The sequence below is a fragment of the Callithrix jacchus genome, chromosome 20 (assembly GCF_049354715.1).
Source record: "Callithrix jacchus isolate 240 chromosome 20, calJac240_pri, whole genome shotgun sequence".
NCBI classification, from domain to species: Eukaryota; Metazoa; Chordata; class Mammalia; order Primates; family Cebidae; genus Callithrix; species Callithrix jacchus.
Genome location: NC_133521.1, coordinates 15,826,551 through 15,838,580, shown reverse-complemented (window position 1 = coordinate 15,838,580; position 12,030 = coordinate 15,826,551). Strand labels below are relative to the sequence as shown.

At 48.0% G+C, this 12,030-nt stretch overlaps 1 protein-coding gene across 4 annotated transcripts in view; it reads left to right on the top strand.

The window, feature by feature from the left end:
* The window catches only part of CNGB1 (cyclic nucleotide gated channel subunit beta 1), a 104,557-nt gene that overhangs the window by 47,446 nt on the left and 45,081 nt on the right, over positions 1 to 12,030 (top strand). For all 4 annotated transcript variants that reach the window (XM_035281846.3, XM_035281848.3, XM_078358349.1 and 1 more), the window contains one exon: positions 4,245 to 4,407. In XM_035281846.3, the coding sequence (XP_035137737.3) occupies positions 4,245 to 4,407 (163 nt within the window). The remainder of the gene's footprint in view (positions 1 to 4,244; positions 4,408 to 12,030) is intronic.

Here is a 12,030-nt window from a genome sequence, read left to right as displayed (position 1 = left end):
GTCCACCACAATTAGCAATTCATTTCTTTTTTCTTTTTTCGAGACAGAGTCTCTGTTGCCCAGGCTAGAGCGCAGTGATGCGATCTCAGCTCACTTCAACCTCTGCTTCCCAGGTTCAAGCAATTCTTGTGCCTCAACCTCCCAAGCAGCTGGGATTACAAGCACATGCCATCACACCTGGCTACTTTTTGTATTTTCAGTAGAGACAGAGTTTTGCCATGTTGGTCAGGCTGGTCTCAAACTCCTGATATAAGTGATCCACCCACTTCGGCCTTCCAAAGTGTTGGGATTACAGGTGTGAGCCACCACCCCTGGCCAGCTGTTCATTTCTTTGGGTTAAACATACATTCTTCTCTTTAGGCACATCATTTTTATATAAGTAATCATTCACACCTTAGTTTAAACAAGTCACTTTCTCAGATCTCCAGGCCAAAAGGCTTGGACAGGGAGTCTGGGATCGGGGTGGAGGGCAGTGAAAGGAGGGAAGTGGAATAAAAGAGTAATGTGGGCGCCAATTGCAGATAGAACCCACTGACCTTGAGAGTTTGCTGCTCAGCAAATTCCATTTCAGGAAAGAAGCTCTAGGTGCAGGCAGGCATCCTCAGAGGCGAGGGTGGAGGGAGCGCTGTCTGGATCCATTGATTGTGGCAAAGTCCCTGTAGTGGCCTTTGGGCTGCCACCGCTCACTGCCTGATGACAAAGAGCTCAGGGACATACTGGCACCCTGGACTAACCCCTGTCACTAACCCGAGCCAGACATGCCCACTTTCCCTTTTGATTGGCTTGCTTATTTGTGGCTGACATGGTGCAGGGCTGCCTCTGAGATCAGTCCAGGCCGGCAGGACAGAGCGTTTCACGGGAAGACATCCACTGTTGTCCTCTCCTCCCCCTGGTGGGCACAGGGAGGAGGTGAGGTGGCATGCAGGTCCACCCCGGCCTCCACCTTCTGGTAGGCAAGCCTTGCATCTACTTCTCCAAAGCGGCCCACCGCTGTCATTGAGGATGCTGAATTGCTAAAAAAGAAAAAGAAAAAGGAAACAAAGTGACCCCAAAGCGTCCCCCAGCTCCCACCTCCATAGGCCACTTCCTGATTACTGCTAAATCTGTGTTTTTTTGTTTTTTTTTGAGACGGAGTCTTGCTCTGTTGCTTAGGCTGGAGTGCAGTGGTACCATCTGGGCTCACTGTAACCTCCACCTCCCAAGCAGATGGGAGCACAGGCATGTGGCTACTTGCTGGGCTAATTTTTGTATTTTTAGTTGAGACAGGGTTTCACCATGTTGGCCAGACTGGTCTTGAACTCCTCACCTTGGCTGATTCACCCACCTCGGCCTCCCAAAATGCTGGGATTACAGGCATGAGCCATCGCCTGGCCCCGACTTTATTTTTATTTGCTTACTATTTTTCTATCAGTGGATTCTCCTTTTTATTTAATTAAGTATATTTAAGTAGGAAAACTTTTCATTACTATTCAAATGGAAAACCAGCATTGCTTGCCATAAATAGAGGCATAAATAAAAACAACCTCAAATAACACTGAAAACAAAATGGTGTTGCTGTTTTCTAATGAGATGGATGGGCCTGCTGAAGGCTTGCAGCTGGGGCCTGCTCACTTAGCTGCAAATGGTTTTAGGCTGTGTCAGAGGCACTGAGACCACAGTGGCACCAACCTGAGACTTCCTCTCTGGGTATTCACTAAAAGGGGGGTAAATGGTTTTTGTGTGTGTGTGTGTGAGATGGAGTCTCAAGCTCTGTTGCCCAGGCTGGACTGCAATAGTGCGATCTTGTCTCACTGCAACCTCCGCTTCCCAAGTTCAAGTGATTCTCCTGCCTCAGCCTCCCAAGTAGCTGGGATTATAGGCATATGCCACCACACCTGGGAAATGTTTGTATTTTTAGTAGAGATGGGGTTTTGCCATGTCGGCCAGGCTGGCCTCAAACTCCTGACCTCAGATGATCCTCCTGCCTCAGCCTCCCAAAGTGCTGGAATTACAGGCGTGGGTGACCGCGCCCAGCAGGAGTAATATTCTAGTTTATCTTTTGCCTTGTCTGTGCCGTCAAAAATCATCTAGTGTCCTCCCCGGTCTCTGGGGAAATCATCATTTCAAGATGATTTTTGAAATGTTCCCAGGGACATATTGAAACAATGGGCTGACCCAGCTGTGCTGGAGCACATGATGATTCTAGATGCTACAGACAAGACAATGAGAAGCTGTAATAAGAACATTATTTCCATTTTATTTTATTTTTTATTATTTTTTGAGACAGGATCTCACTTTGTCGCTGAGGCTGGAGTGTGTGGGCGTGATCTTGACTCACTGTAGCCTCGACCTCCCAGGTTTGAGCTGTCCTCCAACCTTAGCCTCCTAAGTAGCTGGAACACCATGACCAGCTAATTTTTGTATTTTTTGTATTTTGCTGGGTTGTGGAGGCTGCTCTCGAACTTAAGGGATCCTTCCACCTCAGCCTTCCAGAGTGCTAGGATTACAGGCTTAAGCAACTGTGCCTGGCCCCTGCTTACATTTCTACTAACTTCTCCATTCCTGTTCATCCTCTTCTCCAGAGGATTTAGGGTTCGCTCCACCAAAGTATAGAGTAAGTGTAAGCAATTTAACAAAGTGCTGGCTTTTCTCATAAAGGCCATTTGACAAAAAGCACATATTGGCCAGGTGCAGTGGCTCATGCCTGTAATCCCAGCACATTGGGAGGCCGAGGCAGGCAGATCACCTGAGATCCGGAGTTTGAGACCAGCCTGGCCAACATGGTGAAACCCCATCTCTACTAAAAATACAAAAATTAGCTGGGCGTGGTGGCAGGGGCCTGTAATCCCAGCTACTCAGGAGGCTGAGGCAGGAGAATGGCTTGAATCCAGGAGGCAGGGGTTTCAGTGAGCTGCGATTGTGCCACTGCACTCCAGCCTGGGCAACAGAGCCAGACTCCATCTCAAAAAAAAAAAAAAAAAAAAAAAAAAAGGAAAAAACATATATAATTATTTCAAAATCCCTCCACTTCTCCCTTTTGGGGTGTATATCCCTGCCTGCCTTGCTGGTGCCCAGACCTGTGCCCTGTTGCTGTTGGATGGGGAAGGGGGAATACCATTTCAGTCCCTCAGTACCCTCTGAGCTTGGACTTGGGGCAAAACTGTCCCTGCAGTCCCTGAGGTGGGTGATGGAGCCCAAGATATGGCCACGCCCAGGCTCCCCGGAGAGGACCCGATTCTCAGGAATGTGGGACATAGTACTAGGCCTCTCAGGTCCAGAGTCAGACTAGCAGATGAATATGGGGGCTCCTGGCATGTACAAGAACAAGGACATGCCCAAATAGGGAGTAGCACATGCTACACAGTGTGTTACCTTTGACTGGCGGGACCCTCCAAATGTCTCCATTTGATGCTCTTCAAGGATGTGAGGCTGGCTGGGCCCAGTGGCTCACCCCTGTAATCCCAGCACTTTGGGAGGCCAAGGTAGGAGTATCACCTGAGCTCAGGAGTTTGTCCCCAGTCTGGGCAACATGGTGAAACCCTGTTGCTACAAAAGTACAAAAATTAGCCGAGCATGGTGGTGTGTGTCTGCGGTCCCAGCTACTTAGGAGGCTGCTGGGAGGATCAGTTGAGCCTGGGAGGCAGAGATTGCAGTGAGCTGTGATTGTGCCACTGCACTCTAACCTGGGTGACAGAGTGAGAACCCCCCTCTCAAAAATAAACAAATGAATAAAATATATATTTTTAAAAATGTGAGGACTTGTGCTTTCTGACTCTTCCCTACAGGCCTGGGAAGGCATGGTCAGCCTACCTTAGGGTAGGGAAACTGAGGCTCAGACAGGGAAAGCAGCTGATTCAGGCTGTGCTAGGCCAGGCGCCAGGACTCTGGCTCCCTAGGCTTTCTGTGCCCTCTCTGGGTGCTGTCACTGCCTCAGCTCATTAGAGCTTGCTCAAGGGCAGGGAAAAACAAGCTGGGCTTGGAGAGCTAGGAGAGCTGGGCTCCAGGCTGTGTCTGGGAGTTCCTGTGGCTTTGTGGCTTCTTTTGTGGCTCCTGGGCTGGTGGCTGGGGTGGTGGTGACCCTCAGAGAACCCCGGGCACTGCATTTTTGCACCCCCTGCATAGAGCTTTTCTGTGCACCCCATTGGGACTGAAGCTGCCAGAGCCTGCTCCAAACATGCTTTCTGTGGTTTTCTCCAAGAACACAGCCAGGCTCCTGGGACCTGGCTTTTGTCTCTTTCTGACTCTCTCCTCTCCTTCTCCCCCAGTGCCTGCCACAAAAGAGCGTCCGGAAGTGCAGGTGGAAGATACCGATGCTGATGGGCACGCCCTCCTGGTGGAAGAGAATCCACCCTCACCCTTGTTGCCACTACCATCTCCTGCCAAATCTGACACCCTCACGGTCCCAAACTCAGCCTCGGGAACACACAGGTTAGCTTTTATGCTTTTATGCTTCTCTTGGGCTTTTCTCAGCACTGCGTCACCTGTTCATTTGGCAGATGAAGAGAATGAGGTCAGAGGGAGAAGCAGCTGGCTTAAAATCACACAGCGAGTTGGTGTCAGAAGTGGACTCTGACACCCCTTCCTGGTTCTCCTAACTCCTGGCTTAGGGCTCTTGTAAAAGCTCTCATGGGAGGCCCTGTCCCAAATGCCCTCAGCTATAAATTAGAAGAAGTAATATAATAAATAATCTAGTAATAACTGGGCACAGTGGCTCATGCCTGTAATCCTAGCACTTTGGGAGGCTGAGGCAGGTGAATCATTTGAAAGAAGCCACAAAGCCACAGAAGCCACAGCCTGTTGGCCAGGAGTTCAAGATTAGCCTGGCCAACATAGTGAAACTCTGTGTCTCCTAAAAATACAAAAAAAATTAGCTAGTCATAGTGGCCCACACCTGTAATCCCAGCTACTTGGGAGGCCGAGGCATGAGAATTGCTTGAGCCTGGGACACAGAACTTGCAGTGAGCTGAGATTGTGCCATCGCACTCCACCACTTGCTCCACAGAACAAGACTCCATTTTAAAAAATAAAAAAAATGAAAACTTATTAAATAATTTATATAGTAATATATAATAAATGTTACAGAATTAATTTCTACCTCATTTTATTTCATTTTTGACAGGATGCTATTTATGAAAACTTGCATATGATTATAACTCACTGAGTACTTTTTAAAAAAACCGTCTTAAATTTTAAGTGTCCAATATGGTATTTTTACCTATATGCACATTATTTTACAGCAGATCTCTAGAACGTTTCATCTTGTATGAGTGAATCTCTGCACCCATTGAGCAGCAACTCCCCATGCTTCCCTTCACCCCACCCCCGCCCCTGGAAGCCACCATTCTCCTTTTTCATTCTGCTTTCTGTTTCTGTGAGTTTGACTACTTTACTTGTTTCATGTATGTGCAATCATGCAGTATTTATCTTTTGGGACTGTCTTATTTCTCTCGGCACAATGTCCTTGAGATTCGTCCACACTGTAGCATATGACAAGATTTTCTTCTTTCTTAAATCTCAGTAATATCCCATTGTATGGATATACCACATTTGATATACACTTGATATACCTCAAGTGGAGCCTGGGAACCAACCTCCCCTCCACTCCCTCTTCCCCTCCCACTCCCCTCCTCCTCCCTCCTTTTTATCTTTCCCTCCTCCCTGCCTCCTCCCTCCCTCCCTCTTCCCCCTCTCTCCTTCCTTCCTCTCTTTTTGCTTTTCTTTTCTCTCTCCTTCCTTCCTTTCCCTCCCTCCCTCCCTTCTTTCTTTCTTTCTTTTCTTTTCTTTCCTTTCTTTCTTTCTTTCTTTCTTTCTTTCTTTCTTTCTTTCTTTCTTTCTTTCTTTCTTTCTTCTTTCTCTCTTTCTTTCTTTCTCTCTTTCTTTCCCACTGTATCCTTGACCTCCTGGGCTCCTCAAGCAATTCTCCCTTCTCAGCCTCTTAAATAGCTGCGACTACAGGCACATGCCACCACACCCGGCTAATTTTTTGTTTTTTTGTAGAGATGGGGTCTCAGTATGTTGCCCAAGGCTGGTTTCAAACTCCTGAGCTCAAGCAATCCACCTGCCTCAGCCTCCCAAACTGCTGGAATTACAGGTGTAAGCTGCCACACCCACCCTGCATTTTCTTTATCTATTTTTCTGTTGGTGGACATTTCTATGGTTTCCATTTCTTGGCCATTGTGAATAAGTGTTACAGTGAACATGGGAGTGCGAATATCTCCTTGAGATTCTGATTTTGATTATTTTGGATAAACACCCAGAAGAGGGATTGCAGGATCATATGGCAGTCCTATTTATAATATTTGAGGAACAATCATGCTGTTTTCCACAGTGACTATACCATTTTTCCTATTTCTCTGCATATTCATCAATGCTTGTTACTTTCTGGGTTGTTTTTTTTTTTTTTTTTTAGGATCATGGGTATCTTAATAGGTGTGAGATGGTTTCTCATTGTGGTTTTGATTTGCATTTTCCTGATTATATGGTTTGGCTCTATGTCCCTGGCCAAATCTTCTCTCAAATTGTACTCCCCATGTGTCAAGGGAGGGACCTGGTGGAAGGTGAATGGATCAGGGGGGTGGTTTACCCCATGCTGTTCTCATGGTAACGAGTGAGTTCTCATGAGGTGGGATGGTTTAAAAGTGTGGCAGTGGCCGGGCGCGGTGGCTCACACCTATAATCCCAGCACTTTGGGAGGCTGAGGCAGGTGGATCACGAGGTCAGGAAATCAAGACCATCCTGGCCAACATGGTGAAATCCCGTCTCTACTAAAAAATACAAAAATTAGCTGGGTGTGGTGGCGCGCGCCTGTAGCCCCAGCTCCTTGGGAGGCTGAGGCAGGACAATTGCTTGAACACGGGAGGCGGAGGTTGCAGTGAGCCGAGATCACTCCACTGCACTCCAGCCTGGTGCCTGGCAACAGAGTGAGACTCTGTCTCAAAAGAAAAAAAAAAAAGTGTGGCACTCTCCTTCTCCCTCTCTCTCTCCTGCTGCCATGTAAGCTGCACCTTGCTTCCCCTTTGCCTTCCGCCATGATTGTAAGTTTCCTGAGGCCTACCCAGCCGTGCGGAACTGTGAGTCACTGAAACCTCTTTCCTTTGTAAATTACTTAGTTTCAAGTAGTCCTTTATAGCAATGTCAAAATGTACTAACACACCAATGCTTAGTCATGTCAAGCAGCTTTTCCTATACCTGCTAGCCATTTGTATGTCTTCTTTGCAGAAATGTCTATTTGAGTTCTTTGCCTATTTTTTTGTTATTAATGTTTGTTTCTTTTGATATTTGAGGTGTAGGAGTTTCTTATTTTTTATCAAATATATAATTTTCAAAGATTTTCTTCCATTCTCTGGGCTTTCTTTTCACTCTGTTATTTCCTTCTATGCAGAAGCTTTTTAGATGGAGATAATTCCACTTGTCTAGTTTTTGCTTTTGTTACTTGTGCTTTCAGTGTCATCCACCCACTGTATTATTAGATAATATAACGTGGGCTGGGCACAGTGGCTCATGCCTGTAATCCCAGCACTTTGGGAGGCCAAGGAAGATGGATCACCTGAGGTCAGGAGTTTGAGACCAGCCTGGTCAACATGGCAAAACCTCATCTCTACTAAAAAATATAAAAATTAGCTGGGCATAGTGGTGTGTACCTGTAGTCCCAGATACTCAGGAGGCTGAGGCAGGAAAAGCACTTGAACCTGGGAGGTGGCAGTTGCAGTGAGCCAAGATCACCCCATTGCACTCCAGCCTGGGTGACAGAGTGAGACTCCATCTCAAGAGAGAGAGAGAGGGGGAAAAAAAGATAATATAATGGAAATACCATAGAACATTAGAAAGATAATCATCTACAACCCCACCACCCTAGATGGTGTTTGGACTGCTCTGCCTTCTCTATGCCTTGGTTAGGCTCATGGTCTTGTGTGGTTTTAATTGGAGGAGGGATCCAGTTTACAGTGCTGTCTCATTCCATGCACCCTTTTCTATGTTGCTGGACTGTCTCCTGAATGCTCACTTATGATGGCTCTTGGGCATTCCTCCAGCTCCACGTGCCGGAATGAACTTAACAAATCCCCTCTTGTTGAGCCCTATCCATAATGGCGTCATGATCACGTGTTTGGTCTTTTCCTCTCTGCCCTTGGGCTCCATTCTCAGAAGTGACACTCTTGGTCAAGGTGGTGCACGTTTCTACACCTCTTCAGATAAATTTGTTGCTGAGCGGTTAGAGCTGCTTTTGGACAACTGGAGCCAGGTTCCCTGGGAGAGGGTTCTGTGTACAGCTGCAGGCAGGCTGCCAAGGGCAGGACAGTGCTTTTTAAGCAGAGGGAGGCTGTCAGTGCTGCTTCTGCACTGGCTGGACGGAGAGATGGTTCTTTCTTCTTAATTAATTTTTGTTCTTATCCATGAGCTAATGAGTAATTGCTCAGCTGAGGTCAGAAGCCTGTCAGAGTGAAGTGGCTGGATATAGCAAACTGAGGGCGGTGAAGTCTTAACATAGAGAAAAGCGATAGAGTTTCACTGAGCTGGGGGAGTACAGCTCACAGCTTCATCAGTTGAATTCACTGAATTATGTACAAAGCCCATTAAGTGATCCAGAAATGGCTCCAGTCATAGGCATCTGGTCTATTTACCCCTGTTCCCTTTATATGGGCAGGAAAATGGTGTAGGCTGGCCTGGGTAGGGGGTGGCATATTTAGGAGAGGGAGGGGACCAAGATCATGTGGGGCTGGAATCCAAGCCTGTGGCCTTCTGCTTGTGAGCTGGGCCTGCGAGGCTCCTCTTGTCCCTGCCATTCATGCATTCACAAGCATGAGCTGAACATCTGTATGTGCCGGGCTCATCCCTGGGGATGCACGAGGGAGAAGCCTGGCAGGGGCCTGCCCTCATGGGGCTGACATTCTAGAGGGGCTGAGATAGACAGTGAACAAGTAACCAGATAAACAAACAATTGCCAGGTTGAATGTGACTATGAGAAATGGGTGGGAAACTTCTGCCTGAGCCCAGCCCTGAGAGGGGAGAGTTCTGAGGCCTGCCTCTCTGTAGAGGCCGAGGCCGGTGGGGCTGACTGTGAGCAGGGACAGAGTGAACATTGGGAGCAACTGACAAGAACCCCAAAGCCATAGATTAGCTTAGGCAAGGCCCTCCTTGCAGCTTAAGGCCGTGGCTTGGAGTCAATCTCAGAGCACCCCTTCTAAGACATGGTTCTTAACATGGGTCATTTAACCTCCCTAGGCCTCCATTTTCCCTGTGTAAGACGAGGGCAGAAACGCCTCTTGGTTACCAGAATTGTGAGAATTTGACCAGCTACTGCACCCTGCAGCATTCAGCACAAGGAAGACATAGGCGCTGCTGGGGGACCAGGAGCTCCCAGCTTAGGTCCTCACTCTGGCTTCTCTGGGGCAGCTTGTACTTTCGTGTTTTGGGGTTTTCTTGTTTTTTGTTTATTTGAGACAGAGTTTTGCTCTTGTTGCCCAGGCTGGAGTGCAATGGTGTGATCTTGGCTCACCGCAACCTCTGCCTCCCTGATTGAAGCGATTCTCCTGCCTCAGCCTCCCAAGTAGCTGGGATTACAGGTACCCACCACTACGCCTGACTAATTTTTGTATTTTTAGTAGAGACGGGGTTTTAACATGTTGGCCAGGCTGGTCTCGAACTCCTGACCTCAAGTGATCAGCCTCCCAAAGTGCTGGGATTATAGGTGTGAGCCACAGTGCCCTACGGCAGTATGCACTTTCTAGGCTCAGAAGAGTGCCCTGCACTGGGTCCCAGCAATGGGATTTTTGGCCCTAGTCTTCTTGAGTGTGGCGGTTCTTGTTACTTACAGTGCAGAAAAGTGAATCCATGAGTTTTGCCATCCTAGGCGAGTTCGCAGAAGGCAACAGGATCACTTCAGAACCTTTAGAATCAACACGGATGCCACATGTCCCTCCTTCTGTATCCCCCTAGAAACCCTAGTGATGGAATCCGGAGTCATGGTGGTGAGGCTGGGAAAGAGCATTGGCTGGAACACTGGCAAACTCGGGTTTGGGTCCCAGCAGAGTGTTGCGGCTGCACAGTGATGGCCTCAGTGACCCCCGCTCCCAGCATCCTCTTCCCAGCTCTGTGATTGGCCCTCAGGGGCTGGAGTAGGAACCTCTGCTGATATGAGCATCTTGGGAAGATGTGCTGATGTCAGCAGGTTTGGGCAGCTCCGGGCTTGGCCCTGGGATGTGCTCTTAGAGAAGAAACCAGAGGGAGGCTCCTCCTCTGACTCTCTAGCTGGGGAAAGTGGGGAATGTGGGGACTGGCTGGAGCTTTCAGCTTCTGCTGAAATTGCAGAGTTATCACTGAAGAGCCTTGTCAGGCTTGGTCCCAAGGTAAGGCTCCCTGCCTGTGGATTCCATTTCTGATTAAATCTCACAGAAGTGAGGGCCCTGGTAAAAAGTAATCATGGCCTGGCATGGTGGCTCATGCCTGTAATCTCAGCACTTTGGGAGGATGAGGCAAGTGGATCACCGGAGGTCAGAAGTTCAAGACCAGCCTGGCCAACATGGTAAAACCCTGTCCCTACTAAAAATACAAAAATTAGCCAGGCATGTAATCCCAACTACTGAGGAGGCTGAGGCAGAAGAATTGTTTGAACCCAGGAATTGGAGGTTGCAGTGAGCTGAGCTTGTGCCATTGCGCTCCAACCTGGGTGAGAGAGTGAGACTCCATCTCAAAAAAAAAAAAAGTTATCATGAGCTTCCCTTGGGAAACCAAAGTCCCAGGACCTATTTTCTGGAAGTCAGCTGTACCATTTGCTTTCACAGTGTTTAGCTAAAGACCACAGCAAGGCTGCCCTGTGTTCACCAAGGCTGAGGATAGCCTTATCGAGTTTAGCGATTGCAGCCTGACCTTCACAGCAGGGGCCCAGCCTCTAACCGTTTTCTAGTCCTACCACTCCCAACTTGCATTTTATTTTCAAGTCCCCACAGTCAGCCTTCTCCTGCTGATTCAGCTGTGTGTATTACCATGCTATGCTCATTTTTTATAAACTCAGGTTCAATTCCTCTATTATTCTATTCTTACATTGTTGTAAAGAATACCTGAGACTGGGTAATTTCTACAGAAAAGAGAGAGGCCATGCACGGTGGCTCATGCCTGTTATCCTAGCACTTCGGAAGGCCAAGGCAGGTGGATCATCAGAGGTTGGGAGTTCAAGACTAGCATGGTTAACATGGTGAAACCCAATCTCTACTAAAAGTACACACAAAAAATTAGCTGGGCATGGCAGTGCGTGCCTGTAATCCCAGCTACTTGGGAGGCTGAGGCATGAGAATCGCTTGACCCTGGGAGGCAGAGGTTGCAGTGAGCCGAGCTCACACCGCTGCACACTCCAGCCTGGGCGATAGTGTGAAACTCTGTCTCAAAAAAAAAAAAGAGGTTTAATTGGCTTGTTGCTCCACAGACTGTATAGGCAGCATGGCGGTATCTACTTCTAGGGAGGCCTCAGGGAGCTTATACTCATGGTGGGGACAAAAGGAACAGGTTCTCAGATGGCAGGAGCAGGACTGAGTGGGGGGGGAGGTGCCACACACTTTTAAACAATCAGAATTCGCTCACTATACAGTATTAAGTGGGGATGGTGCTAAACCACGAGAACTCCGCCCCCATGATCCAGTCACCTCCCGCCACATCCCACATCCAACATTGGGGATTGCAATTCCATGTGAGATTTGGTGGGGTCGCAGAGCCAAAGCAGATCAAGTCCTAAACTCTCATCTCCATGTTATTGACTGATCTGATGCTCATCCTGTGAGCTAACACATAAGCTTTCATGTGCTGACATGCATACTCGTGTCCCCAGACTCTAGGTTTCATGTGCTAACACTCAGTCTTCTATGTTTTAAATGCTAATGGAAGTCATTAAGAATGACCATTCTGGTCAGGCGCGGTGGCTCATGCCTGTAATCTCAGCACTTCGGGAGGCCAAGGCAGGCGGATCACGAGGTCAGGAGATCAAGACCATCCTGGTTAACACAGTGAAACCCTATCTCTATTAAAAATACAAAAAATTAGGTGGGCATGGTGCCACGTGCCTAT